At 42.2% G+C, this 19006-nt stretch overlaps 1 protein-coding gene across 1 annotated transcript in view; it reads right to left on the bottom strand.

Moving 5' to 3' along the window:
- Positions 1-3447: 3447 nt before the first annotated feature.
- Positions 3448-19006, bottom strand: part of Dbt (dihydrolipoamide branched chain transacylase E2) — a 33257-nt gene continuing 17698 nt past the window's right edge. The window contains exons 5-11 of the mRNA XM_042678801.1: positions 17546-17667; positions 14728-14944; positions 14041-14207; positions 11161-11238; positions 9297-9488; positions 9109-9180; positions 3448-3781 (exon numbers count right to left, since the gene is read on the bottom strand). Coding sequence (XP_042534735.1) covers positions 3614-3781; positions 9109-9180; positions 9297-9488; positions 11161-11238; positions 14041-14207; positions 14728-14944; positions 17546-17667 — 1016 coding nt within the window. The 3' untranslated portion in view covers positions 3448-3613. The remainder of the gene's footprint in view (positions 3782-9108; positions 9181-9296; positions 9489-11160; positions 11239-14040; positions 14208-14727; positions 14945-17545; positions 17668-19006) is intronic.

The raw sequence follows: 19006 nt of genomic DNA, 5'->3' as shown, positions 1-19006 counted from the left end.
CCTCCCTTGGTAGTACTCTGCAGGGACTAACGTAGGCTGAGATTGAGCTCTGCAGACACCAGGCAGGGAAGGCTCGGTCGCGAAGTACTGATTCCATTCTCTATATTATCTCCCTTTGAATGTGTAATAAATACAAACAATAGAGTATTATCAGTCACTTAAAAGCATGGTAATGTGGAATTGTTTATTGACATAGTTACCCAGAATATAAATTGAAAAAAAAATCAAACTGTAGACAGTGGACTCTAATTCCATTTATATCAAATAGCTATGTATACAGGTCAATACATAAAAAGGTAACAGTTACAAGATGATATGTCATGTTTTATTTTGTTTATAAGACTCCATACCATCTGATTTTCTATCCTTTTCTTTCTTCCTTTGGCAGTACTGGAGTATGAACTCAATACCCCCACACTAAGGAGACAGGACTCTGTTGCTATGTCTCGGGTACGTTTCTGGCTTCCTGGATAGGTGTGCACCAGGACCTAATCTACTTATTTGCAGGTCATCTCTGTGATGAGGGCTGATGCCACCTCACTGAGCTTACTTCCATTGAGACGGAGTCTTGTGAACTTTTCTGCCCAGGCTGGCCAAGGACCACCATCCTTCTGATGTCAGTAACAAGGATTACAGGCACATTTGAAAACCAAGACAGGAACTCATTCATAAGTCTCCTGCAGGATGAATTACAGCCCTATGTGCCATAACCCAGCTCTGAATGCTTTAAATAACAGCATCTGTTTATTTATGAGGTACTAGGCTTTGAAATCAGGGCCAATCAGAGCTTATTAGGCAGCTGCTTTACCACTTGTATCCCCACCTCCAGTCCCTTTGCTTTTGTTAGTGACTTCTTTTCCTCTTAATCCAGCCTGGACTGTGTGCCTCCTATTTATATGTGCCACATAGAAGAAATGTGAGGTGCACATCATGAAATGCTCAACTTCTCTAGCCATAAAAGAAATGGAAATAAAGACAACATTGAGATTCCACCTCACTCCAGTTAGAATGGCTATCATCAAGAAATCTAGTAACAAAAGATGCTGGAGGGGATGTGGCCAAAAGGGAACAATACTGCATTGTTGGGAGTGTACACTTGTTCAACCACTTTGGAAAGGAGTATGGAGGTTCATCAAAAGAGTCCATATAGAGCTCAGTAACCCCTCTTTCGGGCATTTACCCAAATGATCACAAACAAGGTCATACTAAAGCTACCAGCACAACCAGGTTTATCGCAGCATTAATCACCATAGCTAAGATATGGAACCAACCCAGATGCCCCTCAGTAGATGAATGGATCAAGAAAATGTGATACACACACACACACACACACACACACACACACACACACACACACACACACACACACACACACACACACACACACACACACACACACACACACACACACACACACACACACACACACACACTAGAATTCTATGCCTCCATCAGATGCCTAGCATTTATTGGTTGAAAAGGAGTATTCTCCTAAACTTTCTCCATGGATTGACCTCAAATGGCAATCTTCCCTTAAAATTAGGATTACAAATGTGAGCCACCATAAACAGCTCACTGGTTATTTGCATTCCCATTTTGAAAAAAAAAATGAGTTTTGTCACAAAATTTCATTTGAACAACTAATTTTGGCATGTAGTCTTCAACTGAACAAGTTGTATACAACCTCAAGCCCAGGACTACTCTTCTTTCCTTTTTGGCCAGTGCTGGGGCTTGAACTCTGGGCCTGGGCACTGTCCCTGAGCCTCTGTGCTGAAGGCTAACACTTTACTACTTGAGTCATAGTGACACTTCTGTTTTTTTCTGAGTAATTTATTGGAGATAAGAGTCTTGTGAACTTTTCTGCCTGGGCTGGCTTCAAATCTCGACCCTCAGATCTTAGCCTCCTGAACAGCTAGGATTACAGGCATGAACCACTGGTGCCCAGTTGTTGTTTTTTAAATGCCAGTATTGAAGCCTGAACTCAGGGCCTGGGCATAGTCCTTGGCTTTTCCACTTTATCCTTTGAGCCACAGCTCCACTTCTAGCCTTTTTGTGGTTAATTGGAGATAGTGTTATGGACTTTTCTGTCCAGGTTGGCTTTAAACCATAATCCTCAGGTCTCAGCCTCCTGAGTAGCTAGGAGTACAGACAAAAGCCATGGTTAACCAGCTTAAATAGATTCATCTTGATGTTACATATACATTTATATACACCCACATATATAATGTTAGTGGCTTTAGGATTTGAATTCAGCACTTCTCAGTTGCTAGGCAGTGCTCTACAGCTTGCCATGCCTCCAAGCCTGATGGTCTTTTTTTTTTTTTAAGGTCATGGGGCTTGAACTCTGGGCCTGAGCACTGTCCCTCAACTCTTCAGCTCAAGGCTAGCGCTCTATCACTTGAGCCACAGCACCACTTCCGGTTTTCTAGTGGTTTATTGTAGATAAGAGTCTCATGCCCAGGCTGGCTTTGAACTGTGATCCTCAGATCTCAGCCTCCTGAGTAGCTAGGATTATAGGCGTGAGCCACTGGCACCTGGCTCTGATGGTATTTCTGATTAAAGTGAACCTTTAACAAAGTATTCATGTGAAGTCTTCATTTCTATATAAAATTTATTTTTTCATTTTTCTGTCCATGATTTCCCTTTATCTCCCCTTATTCACATTCCTCTTCAGGAAATTCCTATTTTTTTAGCTGAAGATCCAGAAAATTAAGAAGTAAATTAAATGTAGTAGCTGCTACCTTTAAAGTGCCTCCCTATCACGAGTGACTTTGTAAAGGCTAAGTGCTTTCCAACAAAATGCAGAAGCATTGGTAAAATTCTAAAACCAACATATTTAACACCTTACTGGTTATAAAATTACAATTAAAACCAGGCTATAATTTCTCTTGAAAAAGATGTCAAATTTTCAGAATAAAACATTTACAGACGATCCACAATAGACTGCAGGGTATCTTAAAAGATCAGGATAATTGCACTTATTTTATGAAACAGTTCACATGATTGTAGGGAAATGAAAAATATTTTTGTATGTATATTCATTTTCCAACTAAATATAATTTAAAAGCTTCAGAAAGAATCAGTTATTCCGTACAAAAGAAATAGCAAATACTGTATATAGTCACTTGTCTCCTAGTAACAGTAATTTTGTTTTCTTTTTTGCCAGTCCTGGGGCTTGAACTCAGGGCCTGGGCACTGTCCCTAAGCTTCTTTTTGCTCAAGGCAAGCGCTCTACCACTTGAGCCATCGTGCCACTTTCAGTTTTTTCTGTTTATATGGCACTGAGGAATTGAACCCAGGGCTTCGTACATGCTAAGCAAGCATTCTACCACTAAGCCACGTTCCCAGCTCTAATTTTGTTTTCTTGACCTTGACACAGTTCTCCGCACCATATTAAGGAGCCACACTCTGACCTATAAAACGGGAAAACCCATAGGAACCAGCCCACCATTATTCATTTTCCACAAACATCTCATAGAACAGTGCTATTGTACATTAGAACCCCAATCGCATAATACAAGTCATTTATGGTACAAATTGTAGTGAAGAATATGAGCTTGGCACAGCTAGGCTTTGCATCTTCTTTGGAAGTTCAAAGATGTCTTACAAGTGTTCATTTTAGATCTAGTAGCATCAAAGCTGGGTTTTCTAAGTAGGACTTCCACAAGTTGGAGAAGCGTGACATGGTAGCGCCGTCAATAATTCGATGATCAGCTGACCAGCTCACGTTGACTATGTGTGCTTTATAGACTTCTCCTTTCTGGTTAAATCGAGGAAGAGCCTAGAAACAAGGTGAGCCAAGAAACAAGGAATGAACTTTCACCCACTCAGAAGCTTAGGATCAGAGGACAATGGTGTAGCTTGGGCAAACCCTCTGCCCTACAGAGAGGAAGGGGCGGCTCTCGTGGCTTCTGAAAATGCTAGCTCCCGTTTCTCCCGCCTGGGAGGACAGATCCCAAGCTGTCAGTTTCTCTATGGTGCCTCCTGTCCCATAGTTTCCATGCTTATATGAAATGTCATCTCAGAGATCAAGTATTTTAACCATTTTTAATGGGCACCCACTATGTGCTAAGTACTATTATAGGCTCTAGGGAGACACACACTTAGGATATTAAAACACTTAAGATACTAAGGCTCCTCACTGAAGACAATGAGAACAGACTGTGTAGATGCCTGAAGCAGGACATGGGAGGGACAAGACAGAACAAGACCGGAGTGTTGGAGGAAGGCATGGTCTCAGTGGAGGGTGGGGTGGGGGAGAAAGCTTGTAATTTATAGCAAAAAGAAGAGAGCAAAGCAGAGATGAGACAAAAAGAGGGAGGAATTAAATAATATTTGTCTTTATCCAATAGAGGTTATATTAGATCATAATGAAGACTGTTCTAAGAAAGGTTCTTCAGTCCAGCACTGGTGGTTCATTCCTGTAGTCCTCGCTACTCCAGAGGCTGAGACCTGAGGATCAATGTTAAAGCCAGTCGAGGCAAAAAAATCCATGAAGCTCTTATCTTCAATTAACCAGCAAAAAGCTGGAAGCAGAGGTGTGGCTCAAGTTGTAGAATGCCAGCCTTGCATAGAAAAAGGTAAGTAAGCCAGATGCTGGTGGCTCATGCCTGTAAATCCTAGCTACTCAGGAGGCTGAGATCTGAAGATAGCGGTTCAAGGCCAGCCCGGACAAGAAACTATGAAACTCTTATCTCCAATAAACTACTGAAAAAAGCTGGAAGTGGTGCTGTGGCTCAAGTGGTAGAGTACTTGCCTTGAGCAAAAGCAGCTCAGTGACAGTGCCCAGGCCCAGCAAAGAAAAAGCAAATCAAGAATTTAGGCCTAGTTCAAGCCTGAATACTGCCACACAAGCACACGCACATGTGTACACACACACACACACACACACACACACACACACACACACACACACACAAGCATTAAAGAAAGAAAAGAAAAACCATACTTCATATCTTAAAGAAATCATGGGGGGGAGAGTAGTTGAGGAGGTGGGAGGGAAGGGATGGTAGGGGAAAAACAAGGGAGGAGGCAACAATGCTGGAAAAGAAATGTATTCATTACCTTGCTCATGTAACTTGTAACCCCTCTGTACAGTATTTTCACAATAAAAAACTTATTTTAAAAATAAGTGGTGTCTTAGATCTGTAAACACACACACACACACACACACACAAATATACCTAAATTGGCAAAACTATACAAACAGTAATAATTAACAGATGAAAACTTATTTTGCCTGAAGCCAAAGGAAAAAAAGGAGAAAAAGAAAAAAAAGAAATCATGGGTGAAATGATTAAAACATCAGTTAAGCAGGTACCTGTAGACTGCTGTTCATGTGGCAGTATTCCTAGATGCTGGAAAAATATGAACCGAAATACTCAGACAGATGGACTAATAAACCAAACATGGATTACACAGGCCCTGAGTTCAAGCCCCAGTACCAGCACAACACAAAAACAAAAACACAGTATGCTTAACAGAATATTATTTAGCTTTCACAAACAAATGAAATGACGATCCAACCTATACCATGAATTTTGAAAATATGCTAAGAGAAATTAACAAAGACATAAGGGGACAAATGTATGATTCCACTTTTATGAAGTACCAGCATAGTCAAAAGCAGAGACAGGAAGTAGAGAGGGGTTGCGAGGGGGTTGAGAGGAAGACGGAAGCGGGGTTTACTGGTCGGGGGTACAGAGTGCAGCTTTACGCATGATCAATGGGGATGGCCGTACCAGACCATGAAAGTACGTAAAGTTCATATTATGTTTCTCTTGCTCTCTCTCTATATATACATATGTATATATGTATATACATACACACATCTATGTATATCTATGTATATATATTGCCAAACTGTATGTGTAAATATACATATATGTTACAGACAACTCATTTAGAAGGAAATAGCTTAAAGGAAAAGTAAAAACCAAACTTTATCAAACCCGTTTGACAGTTTGGAAACCAGGAAGCCAAACTTTGGTGAGCAATCAAATGCTGACTTGTGGTTGGAAACAGAATTAAGTAACGGAGCAATTACCACCCAGAGACAACTCCTGGTTGGCAAAGAACAAGCCATTTCCTTTCTTTCTCTACCTTCTCTGTTTGCAAGAAGATCAAGCGGACTTTAAGAAGAGGGAGGAGACAGCTGAGGGGACTCACAGCTACTGCAGCAGTAGAGATTGGGAGAATTGTGGTTTGAGGCTAGCCTGGGCATAAAGTTCATGAGACCTGGGCTGGGAAGGTGGCTCAGTGGTAGAGCACTTGCTTTGCATGCATGAGGCCCTGGGTTGATTCCTCAGCACCACATAAGCAAAAAAGAAAAAAGCTGGAAGTGGCGCTGTGGCTCAAGTGGTAGAGCGCTAGCCTTGAGCTGAAGAGCTGAGGACAGTGCCCAGGCTCAAAGTTCAGGCCCCACGACTGAACCAAAAAAAAAAAAAGTTCATGAGACCTCATCTTAATCAGCGAAAAGCTGAACAGCATCCTTACTAGGTGGGAAATGGAAATAAGATTGTGGTCCAGGCTAGCCTGGGCAGAATGCAGACTCTATCTCAAAACATAACCAAAATAAAAAGGGCTGGGGGAATGGATCCAGAGGTAGAGCACCTGCCTAGCAAGAGCAAGGAGGTGGTGTCAAACTCTAGAGTCCTGTCTCTCTGTCCCCTGCCCTTCTCTACACCCTCCCTCAGGTAACTCAGGTAACTACAGGTAACTCACACCTGGAATCCTAGCTACTCAGGAAGTTGAGATCTGAAGATCAAGGTTCAAAGCCGGCCCAGGAGCAAAGTCTATAAGACTATCTTCAGTTACTCCATTAAAAAAAAAAAGCCAGAAGTAGAAGTGTGGCACAAGTAGTAGAGCTTCAGTTGAGTGAAAATGCTAAGGAACAGCACTAAGGCCTGAGTTCAATGCCTAGTACCTGCACAAAAAAGGAAAAAAAAAATGAGGGGGGGGGCAGGGGGAGGGAGAGAAACAGAAGCAGATAACATACTAGCTAGAACCATCTGCTAGAAAGCCAATCAGAGAGGGGTTCAAGGACAGTGTCTGTGAAAGTTGTTGTTGTTTTTGCTGCTCCTGGGGCTTGAACTCAGGGCTGGGTTTTGTCCCTGAGCTGCTTTTTTGCTCAAAGCTAGCTAGTATTCTATCACTTGAGCCATAATGCCACTTCCATCTGTGAAAGGTTGAGTTGCCATGTGAAGTAAGAAACACATGGAAGCCGGGCGCCAATGGCTCATGCCTGTAACCCTAGCTACTCAGGAGGCTAAGATTTGAGGATCTCAGTTTGAAGCCAGCTCAGGCAGGAAAGTCCATGAGTCTCTTATCTCCAATTAACCAATAAAAAGCTGGAAGTGTAGAAGTGGTAGAAGACTAACCTTGAGCAAAAAAGGTCAGGGACAGTAGATAGGCCCTGAATTTAAGCCCCAGGACTGACATCGAAAAAAAACCACTCCCCTCCCTGCCCCCAAAAATCACATGAAGACAGTAACAGATATGTTCAATGTGGAAACATCACAACCACAGAGCTAAAGAAAGGTTAACCAAGGCCAAAGTGGTAACTGTAACATAAATGACAGCAGAATGAAAGTGGCATGAGGGGTTTCTCAGCCCTGAGTTAGTTGGAAACCCAATGCCCATTTCTTCAAATTCTAATCAGCTGGCGTGAGATTAGCCAATGGACACAATTTTCAAGTTCCAGATGGTTTAAATGTACAGTCCTAGATAAGAATCATTACACCCCAGTTGTTTTGTTTGCTTTTTATTTTTTTTTGTTGTTGTTTTGATTTTTGGTGCCAGATCTGAAATCAGGGCCTGGGCATTGTCCCTGAGCATTTGTGCTCAAGGCTAGTGCTCTCCCACTTGAGCCACAGCTCCACTTCCAGCTTTTTGCCAGTTAATCGGATCTAAAGAGTCTCATAATCTTTCCTGCCCAGGTTGGCTTTGAACTATGATCCTTAGATCTCACCCTCCTGAACTGCTGGGATTACAGGTGTGAGCCACCTGCACCCAGCTGCACCCTAGTTTTAATCCAGAGTCTCTGGAAACATGGTGGTACAACGCCTTTGTGGGAATCACCTGGGTTCTTGCTCTAACTATAAATTTTGGGGACTCTGCCTCCAAGAACAAGCACTCTGCACTTGTGACCAGCTCTTGCAATGATTCTTGAGCATGAGTAAAGTTTGAGAAAAAAAAAAAAAGTTCTAAATTGTGTTTTTCTTTTCTTTTTGGTTGCTCTGGGTTTGAATTAAGGGATTCATGTCCTATTTGCTTGCTTGACTGGTGCTCTACCACTTGAGCCATGCCTCTGGCCTGGCTTTTTACTGGTTTTCATGTGTGTGTGTGTGTGTGTGTGCGCGCGCGTGCGCGCACGCCAGTCTTGGGACCTGAATGTTGTCCCTGAGCTTTTTTTCTCAAGGCTGGCACTCGAACATTTGAGTCACACTTCTACATCTGGCTTTTTGGGTAGTTATTTGGAAATAGGAGTCTCACAGACTTTCCTGCCTGGGCTGGCTTTGAACTGTGATCCTCAGTGGCATGTGCCACTAGCACCTGGCAGAAAAGAATTTCTTTTAAAAATTTCAGAATGCCTAATAATAATAGTAAACCAATCCAAATTGTTATTTACTAGAAAGTAAAGTTCATGCTGGTTGCTGATATCTCGAGATACACTTGTAATCTGAGCTACTCAGGAGACTGAGATCTGGAGGATGGAGGTTCAAAGCCACCCTCCACAGAAAAATTTGTTAGACTCCCTCTCTAGCACAGCACCCAGGCCCTGAGTTCAAGCCCTAAGACCAGCACCAAAACATTTGAACTTAGGGCCTCATGCTTATTAAGCCAAGTGCCCTACCACTCGAATCATCCTCCAGCCCAATATATTTTGATAGAAGCAGACTGGCTGAATTTATGGTTATGCCTGTATGGACAGGCAGCTACCAGAATTGCTGGTGGAGCTCTCCAGAAGAAACATCTGACTTACTGCGCCAGATCCACAAACTCAAACTTAACAAGCCAGGGGGAAAACCTAAGAGGAAATGATTCATCTTCTTGGAGTTCAATTTCTGCAACCTACTTAAATGGCTCTTAATTACTTACTACACATACCTTAATCGATCCAAGGGCCCCAATGGCTACTTCGGGGGGCAGAATCACTGGTTTGGCATAGGTACCACCAATCTTCAAAAAAGAGCAGAGATAGGAGGCTTTCAGGACACATACCGCAAATGGCACTATTTTTTAACTGATCATATAGTTAGAAGTGATGGCTTATGAATCTGAGCATGTCAACTCACCGATCCTATGTTGGAAAGAGTAAATGTCCCTCCAGTGAGGTCTGGGGTGCTGAGCTGACCTGATGAACCCAATTTCTGTAAGCGGGTCAGCTCTGCAGCAATCTCAAATACAGAGCGGACCTGAATATTTTTCACATTTGGGACGATCAAGCCCTGTTCAGTATCCATTGCTATCCCAATGTTATGAGACGCCTAAAAGGAAAAAAAATATATATACATATATATGATTTATTTCACAAATAATAATAAAAAGGATATACATTCATCATTTTCACTAAGCCAGGCGTGGCAGTGTACACCTGTAATTCCAGCCCTTGGCAAGCTGAAACAGGACAGCTACCTATGTAGCAAGACCTTATCTCAAAAATACCAAAATCAAAAATATAAAGAAAGCCAGGTGCTGGTGGCTCACATCTAGAATCCTAGCTACTTAGCAGATTGAGGTCTGAGGATCTCAGTTCAAAGTCAGCATAGGCAGGAAAGTCTGTGAGACTATCTCCAGTTAATCAGCAAAAATCTAGAAGCAGAGGTGTGAGTCAAGTGGTAGAGCACCAGCCTTGAGCAAAAAAAGCCAAGTGAGAACATATAAAGCTGAATTCAAAACCCAGGACCAGCCCCTTCCCACCCTCACCCCCCAAAAAAACCCCCAAACAAATAAATAATAAAACTATTTTCACCAGAATAGACAGGGTTTAAAGAAATACTTCTAAAACAATTTTTAAGCCAGGCTCCAGTGGCTCTCACCTGTGATCCTAGGTACTCAGAGGCTGAGATCTGAGAATTGTCGTTTAAAGCAAGCATAGGCAGGAAAGGCCATGAGACTCATATCTCCAATTAATCACCAAAAAGCAGGAAGTGGAGATCTGGCTCAAATGGTAGAGCAAACTAGTCTGAAGCAAAAAATAAAACTAAAAAATAAAAAATGCTCAGAGGTAGTGCCCAGATGCTGAGTTCAAGATCAGCATACATACAAAAAAATTAGTTTATTCATTTAAAAAATTAAAAGGGGCTGGAAGGGTGGCCTAGTGGTAGAGTGCTTGTCTTGCATGCATGAGGCCCTGGGTTCGATTTCTCAGCACCACATAAGCAGAAAAAGACGAAAGTGGTGCTGTGGCTCAAGTGGTAGGGTGCTAGCCTTGAGCTGAAGAGCAGAGGAACAGCGCCCAGGCCCACAGATCAGGCCCCACGACTGATAAAATAAAATCAAAATTAAAAGGAAGGCTAGCACTGTACCTCTTGAGCTACAGTGCCACTTCCAGTTTTCTGGTGGTTTGTTGAAGATAAGAGTATCACGGACTTTCTTGCCTGGGCTGGCTTTGAATCATAATCCTCAGATCTCAGCACCTGAGTAGCTAGGATTACAGGTGTGAGCCACTATTGCTCGGCTTAGATTTTTTTTTTTAGGTAAGTTTATGCTGGTAGATGTGTAAGATACATATTATTGCTGGAAATGTAAGGTCACGGTGTGGCCTTTCTAGAAAACATTTGACACTTGTACCAATATCTATAAAAAGTTATGCTAAGGCTGGGCACTGGTGGCTTACACCTGTAATCCTGCCTACTGAGGAGGCTGAGATGTGAGGATCACAGTTCAAAGCCAGCCTAGGCAGAAAAGTCTGTGAGACTCTTATCTCCAATTAACCACCAGAGAACTGGAAGTGGCACTGTGGTTCAAAGTGGTAGAGTGCTAGCCTTGTAGAAAAGCTCAAGGGCAGCGTCCAAGACCCTGAGTTCAAGACCCACAGCTGACAAAATAAAAAAAAAAGATTATGACTTGAAGTACGATGGAAGTATCTCTAGCATACTATAAACATATTTGTACCATCTTCTACTTATAATAACTATTTTTAAACAGATAGCCCACCTTGTATATTATATTCTGGCAGTTTTCATCCACAGAAGCATTAAGGATGGGGAACTGTAGCAATCCCAAAGAAGCAGCCTGTGTATCAGAAGAGAACACAGTGTTAGCACAACAACTCAGGAAAAATACAGGATTCCAGAAAAAAAGAGGTATAAAGGAGAGGGGGAGAACTCTTATTTATGTTGAGTTTAATTTAAGATTCCAGGTTCCTAGGTATATTACTTCCTTTGTTACCAACAACCAAGATACAATTAGGTCACCTTGATCATTTAAGGATAAGGTAGTCAGCTTGTAAACATCAAAGTTAACTATTTAAACTGTCAAAATTCCAAAGGAAATGTCCCAGTTCTAAGTGATTTCCTTTATTTCATATAGTCTTCAGATTTCTATGAGAGGCAGGCTCTGGTGGCTCATGCCTGTCATCCTAGCTACTCAGGAAGCTGAGATCTGAGAATAGAAGGTTCAGAGCCTGTCTAAGAAGGAAAATCTGTGACTCTCATATCCAATGAACCTCCAAAAAACAGGAAGTGGAATCGTAGCTCAAGTGGTAGAGTGCCAACCTTGAGCAAAAGAAGTTCAGGGACCGTGTTCAGATCCTGAGTTCAAGACCGGGGCGGGGGGTAGGGGGTGGGGTGGAATTTCTGAGAAGCAACCAGCAGTTCAAAAGCACATTAGAGATTAAAATAGAAAAATAGAGGAAAGTTGTTCCCTGAGCAGAAAGAACATCAAGGACAAGGATTTCTAAGTGCCCTGATGGAAAAGGAATCGTGTTCTACCTGGTGCCCTTGGCCAAGTGACGCGCAGAGCTGGTCCCTTTGGGCTTTAGGACCTGAGTCTTCCTTCCTTCCTCTGTGTGTTGCTCAGAGCCCCCCATTCCTTGTGGTTTTCCTTACGATCACTCCTCTCCTTCCCATCGTGTGCTGATTTTCCTGTTTCCCTAGCACAAAACGGGCTTGATGGGTTTTCTGTCCATTCATAGACCTCACAAACAAGGTTTGCACATTGCATTCAGTGGTCATGCCTCATATGAAATTTAGAAGATTGTAAGACAAAAATGCTTCAAAGGATCCGCATACCCCAAAGCCCTGGTCTAGTCCCATGAAAAGTACTTTAGCTGGGCGCTTGCAGCTCATGTCTACAATCCTAATTACTCAGGAGTCTGAGATCTGAGATTCAGCCTGGACAGGAAAGTCTAGGAGACTCTTACTTCTAATTAACCAGGAAAAAAATCCAAAAGTAGAGGTGTGCCTCAAGTGGTAGAATGCTAGCTCAGAAAGAGAGAGAGAGAGAGAAAAAAAAGCTAAGAGACAGCAGCCAGACTCCCTGAGTTCAAGCCCCAGGTATTAGCACAAAGCAAAAAAAAAAGAGTTCTTTACTCTTTTTGTGTTGTTAGTTTTGTCTGTGGGTCAGAGGTCTGGACAAGAAAAATGAAATAAAATCCTTCAGTTAAGAGAAGGGAAGCCGGGCGCTGGTGACACACTTGTAATCCTAGCTACTTAGGAGGCTGAGGAGATCTGAGGATCGTGGTTCAAACCCAGCCTGGGCAGGAATGTCTGTGAGACTCTTCTCTTCCAATTAACCATCAGAAAACCATAAGTAGAGCTGTGGTTCAAAGTGGAGCTCTAGCCTTGAGCAACAACAGCTCAGGGGCAGAACCTAGGCCCTGAGTCTAAGCCCCATAACTGACAAATAAAAAGCAAGGGAAAAAGCTTTGACTACACAGAGGGCTTTCTTTCCTGGGTTTTGTTAGGCTAGAGTTGAGAAAGTAAAACAGTGGAATGCAAATACAATGAAAAGACATGTTACAAATCTTTAATTACATGACTTGGAAGCTTCTTTATATACAAAATCAAGGGTCACACGTTAAGTGTTATGAGAGCAACACAAAGATTTAAAAAAGAGCCCAAGGATTAGGTTGTTTTACCCCGTGCAATACTTATGTCTTTATTGGCGGTACTGGAGTTTGAACTTAGGGCTTTGCGATTTGCTAAGCCAGTCAGTAGTCTACCACCGCAGCTCTCTTTTTGCTTTCATTTTTTTCAGATAGGGAGGGTCTCACATTTTTTTGTTCAGGGCCTCAGACCAAGATCCTATTTGTGCCTCCCATTAGCTGGGATCAAGGCACACATTACCATGTCTGGCTTTTGTTTTGAATAGGTTTTCATTAACATTTTGCCTGGGTTGGCCTAGATTCTTGATCCTCCTGAATAGCTGGGATTATAAGCATGAGCCATTGTACCTGGTCCTTTTGTAGAATTTTATAAATGTTCTTCAAATTTGTATGCTAGTTCAGAAAAAATGTCCTAAATTTTATTTTCATAGTACAGATTAGTTCATTCAGATTGGTGCATTGAAGACAAATAACAATAAAAGATATTCCAGGGATGAGGAAAGAGAGTAATCAAGGGGATTATTCTGATTAAAATCTATTTGTGTGAAGAGGTGACACTCACCAAGATGAATTGTATTCATGCACTGCTTTAAGTGGCAACTCTTTTGTATAACTACTTAAAGATAATAAAAAATTTAAAAATATATGTATGTGTGAATTTTTTTTCTTAAAGAGAGGGATATTTCATATAGTAAAAAGCTGGTCCACTATGCTTCAAAGGAGACTAGGGGTCACCAGCAGGCAGTAAAAAGAGCTGAGTTCGAAACATAGAAGTAGCTACTCAGCTTCCTGGGTAGTTAGGATTACAAACATGAGCCACTGGACGCTGCCTTTCAACTGTGTAAATGCTTATGACACAAAACATAATGGCTAGCACCTTGTTAGCTCTAGGATGTGGGTGGAGTAATATGTAGTTCACACACTATCTACTTGCAGAACAAAATGTAAAAGTCCTATTCAAGCCTTGATCGAGATGAATGAAGTCTCACCTTTAAGAAGAAGGGCATAAAAGTGAGCTTAATGCCACGAGCCAGAGCGACCGGTTTCAACTCTTCCCGCAGCTTAACAAGCTCAGTCACGTCAACCTCGTCACAGTAGCCAAAGTGAGGGATCCTCAAAGCCGCAGTCATGCTCTTCACCATGGCTTTCTGAAAGCCTAGAAAACAGCCCGCACTATTTACAAATGTGATCATGTATCACTGACCAGAAACTAGTACACACGCAGTGCTCCTTGCTATAGCTATGTTAGCTTATTGCTTCAAAAATGTATATGCTAAATCAGTCCATGCACTGGTGGTTCATGCCTGTAATCCTGGCTACTCAGGACCTGGCTGACCTCTGAAGACTGCAGTCTTGAAGCCAGATGGGACAGGAAAAACCTATGAGAGTCTTACTTTTAATTAACCATCAAAAAGCCAGAAAGTGGAGCTGTGGTTCAAGTGACAGAGCACCAGCCTTGAGTGGAAAAATCTAAAGGATAATGCCAAGGCTCTGAGTTTAAGGCTCGATTAAAAAAATACAAAAACCCACAAAAGAATAATGAACAAAATTAAAAAATATTGCTGGATTTGAATTTTTCCTTTAGTAAGAACTAAAACCATCCCATCCTAAACATTCATCTATACATTCTCACCATTCAACTTAATACTGCCTTCTGTTACTGTTGTCCTGATTACCTGTGAGAGGCTGGGTCTTGTCTTTGCCTGTGAAGACTGGTGGTGTAAATGCAGGTCCGGGGACACTCCTGTCTTCTGGTTTGGGTGCAGGTGGTATGATTTCAGCTTTGGGTGAAGGAGGCAAAATGGCTCCTGTCTGCTTCTCCAAATAGTTGAGAATATCTTCTTTAAGTATTCTGCCATCTTTTCCCGAGCCAACAACTTCACTCAACTTGATCTAAACAGATGACACATTTTCCTGCTATTATCAAAGTTTAAACATGGATTCTAATCACTTCTACAGCTCTACCTTTGCCCAATAAATTAAAGGAAATACAGGGTTTGAACTCAGGGCTTCATGCTAGGCAAGTGCTCTATGGTGAAACCATGCTTCCGCCTACCACCCCTTTTGACATTGGTTATTTTGAGATAGGGCCTCATTTTTTTGCCCAGATCTGTGCTTGAATTACCATCTGCCTGTTTTATGCTTCTCATTGTAGCTGAGGTCATGGGTCCTGATTCTTCTGCTCAGCTGGCCCTTGGCTAGTTTTTATATCTTTTAGACAGTGATATATTAACTTACTACTTCATTTGATGATCTGACTAGCCTAGTTTTCATATTATGGGTTGCCTTCATATTTGAACACAATCATAAAGTTTCATAAAAAGTAGGCCTGCGTGTGATGTTGCATACTAATAATATAAGCACCTGGAAGGCCAGCCTATGATAGGTAAGCAAGATCCTATCTCAAGAAACAACATCAAGGGCTGGGAAGGTGGCTCAGTGGTAGAGCACTTGCCTTGCATGCATGAGGCCCTGGGTTCAATTCCTCAGCATCACATAAGCAAAAAGAAAAAAGCATGGAGTGGCGCTGTGGCTCAAGTGGTAGAGCGCTAGCCTTGAGCTGAAGAGCTGAGGGTCAGCGCCCAGGCCCAGAGTTCAGGCCCACGACCGGACCCAAAAAAAAAAAAAAAAGAAACAACATCAATAAATCCATCAAAAGCATAACATGTGTGTGTGTGTGTGTGTGTATATATACACACACACACTAGAATTTCCCCAATTTTGAAAATATATGTACCTTCTAATTTTTTTTGCTTATTTAAGGAAGCCAGGCATGGTAGTATAAACCTGCAGTACCAGCACTCAGGCGGCAAAGGCGCCATGAGTCGGAAGTCAACCCAGGTTAGTTTTATAGCTAGATTCTGCCTTAAACACACAAACAACAAAACCCCAACACCTCAAAGAAGAATGCATCTGAGATTATTTTCTTCGAATAGTTCTCCAATGGCAGGGTAACTGGCTGGGGGGATGTGAACATTTTAATGACTCTATTACCCACTTCCAAAATGTGAGCTTTGGTTATACTCCTACCGTAAGTCAATTACTTTCCTCAGAAACATGGAAAGTCTGATCGTGGAGCAGTGCAACTAAACAGATTGATGATCCAGTTCCCAGTTCAGCTATTTACCTGATTTTGAACAAGGTGATGGGACTTTCTTAACTCTGCTTATGAGTAAATGGTGGTAATTTACCATGAAGGGTGGGTGTGAGAATTGGAGATGAAGTGTGTAAAACACCTGGCACATACATGCTCCCACAACGAAGGCAATGACTGGTCAGGCAATTTGTTAATAAGGGACACCATTGGCATTGCAATGGAGACTTCATTGTTAAAGTCTGCTTCAGTGCATTAGTGGTGGTGGTGTTACTTTACCTCTGTCATTCTCAGAATGCTGCCTGTCTCACAAGTTCAGTGAGATAATATGTAAAGACCGATTACACGGTCAGACAGTCGCCTTGCTTGCATTTTGCCCTCCACTGGGTCAATGACCTTGCTGTAGTTTGGATCTGGAACATTCTTGAATGGTCCATGCGAGGGCTTGGTTCCTAGTTTGGTGTTATTGGGAGTAGAAGTTTTAGAGTGGGGCCTAGAGAGAGATGTTTCCAGTTACTGGGGGTGTGTCCTTGGAGAGGATTGTGGGATACAATCCCGTCCCTGGAGTCTAGCGATGTGGTAGAATGGCCTTCCTCTGTCATGTACTGTCCCCACGATGTGCTGTGCCTTCACCGGAGCAAAGAATGGGGCCACTGATCACAGACTCTGCACTTCTTTCTTTTTAACTTAATTATCTCAGGTATTTTGTTATAGTGATGCGTAGCTAACACAGATGGGCAAAGGTAATACAAATGGTCAGCCTCCCTGCCTCCACCCCCTTAGATCTCATCACTTGCCACCACATCCATACCTGGGCTATTTCCTTTCTTTTTTAAATTTCTTATCATAACTTCTCATTGCCTTAACCAGTTCTTACTCTCTCAATAAATCTATCACAAGTTGCACCTGTAGTTCATCTGACCTGATATTAGTACTTGGAAATACTTAGTAGTGACTTTTACTGTTATTAGACACTAAGAAGACTAAAAGAAGACTAAAAGCCACATTGTTCGATTAAGGTGAAGTATGAAGTGCATGAACCAGGCACCAGTGGCTCACACTTGTCATCCTAGCTATTCAGGAGCCTTAGATCTGAGGATTGTACTTTGAAGCCAACCTGGGCAGAAAAAGTTCAAGACTCTAATCTTCAATTAACCACCAAAAAAGTTGGAAGTGGAGCTGTGGCTGAAGTGGTAGAGGACCAGCCTTGAGCAAAAAAAGCTCAGGGACAGTGCTCAGGCCCTGAGTTCAAGCCTCAGGACCGGCTTACACACAACACACACACACACACATACACACGTTTATAATGTCTTCTCATCTCTCCCAAGTGTGAAGATGCCATTATCACTTCTCATAGACCCTAGACATGGCCCCTAGACTTAAATAGCAAGACAACTTACATTGTTTTCCATTGCCAGTCGGCGAACTGCAGGAGTTGCCAGTGTTTTCTGGCCCTTGATCTCTTGGTGTGTGTGTTCCTCATGGGACACAGCAGGAGTTTCAACAACATCTTCCTCAGAATCTGGTAACAACGGAACACTTAACTTTAGTGAAAATTTTATTTATCTATCTATGTATCTATCTATCCATCTATCTATGAATGATCATATTTACCTATCTCTGATAGGTAGATATGAAAGGTTAATGGCCTAGAATAACTAAAATTCACTGGGTGCTGGTGGCTCATGTCTATAATCCTAGCTACTCAGAAGGCGGCAGAGATCTGAGGATCATAGTTTGAATGCAGCCTGTGCAGGAAAGTCTGTGAGACTCTTATCGGCAATTAACCACCAGAAAACCGTAAGTGATACTGTGGCTCAAAGTGGTAGTGTGGTAGCCTTGAGCATAAAAGCTCAGGGACTGAGCTCAGGCCTGGAGTTCAAGCCCCACAACCAGCCAAAAAGAAAAAAGAAAAAAAGAATCAAATGTGAAATAAAGTATATGAAGAATCTTATAAAAAAAAACTGTTAGTGGGCTGGGAAGGTGGCTCAGTGGTAGAGTGCTTGCCTTGCATGCCTGAGGCCCTGGGTTTGATTCCTCAGCACCACATAGGCAAAAAGAAAAAAGCCAGAAGTGGCGCTGTGGCTCAAGTGGTAGAGTGCTAGTCGAGCTGAAGAGCTGAGGGACAGTGCCCAGGGCCAGAGTTCAGGCCCCACAACCGGACCCCCCCCCCAAAAAAAAAACCCAAAAAAACTGTTAGTACCATAAATACTTCTATCTCTCCCTCACAAGACTCCCCCTCCCCCTCCCCCATCCCCATCCTGCTTCTTCCTTCCTTCCTTGAACTCAGGATCTGGGTGCCATCCCTTAGCTTTTTCATTCACGGTTGGTGTTCTGGCACTTGAACCATAGCTCGACACCTAGCTTTTTGGTGGTTAATGGGAGATGAGTTTCATGGACTTTCCTGCCTGGGCTGGCTTTGAATTGTGATCCTTAGATTTCAGCCTCCTGAATAGCTAGGATTATAGGCATGAGCCACCAGTGCCTGCCTACGAAAGCATCACTTTCTTATATAACACTTCAAATAATTTCCAAAATGTTTTACATACATTGTATTCTTTGGTGATCACAAAAATGCTATGTGTAAGCAGGGAAGATTTCACTATATTACCTGTATAGAATCTAAAAAGAATGCAATTAAGACTAAACTGAAATTTTTATCACTTTTAGATTGGAGATGTGGCTGTGTTGGGCTGTGGGTACAGCGCAGTGGTAGAGTATTTGCCTAACACACTTGAAACTGTGGGTTCAATTCTCAGGATTTCACATTTCATTCATTTCACATTACATACATACCTTACAAACAATACATTTGGCTATAATACTGACAACTGAGCAAATTGCCCAAGTTTTCTGATTGT

The sequence above is a fragment of the Dipodomys spectabilis genome, unplaced genomic scaffold, assembly GCF_019054845.1.
Source record: "Dipodomys spectabilis isolate Male_0828 unplaced genomic scaffold, ASM1905484v1 ptg000002l, whole genome shotgun sequence".
NCBI classification, from domain to species: Eukaryota; Metazoa; Chordata; class Mammalia; order Rodentia; family Heteromyidae; genus Dipodomys; species Dipodomys spectabilis.
This window is presented reverse-complemented; position numbering and strand designations above follow the sequence as displayed.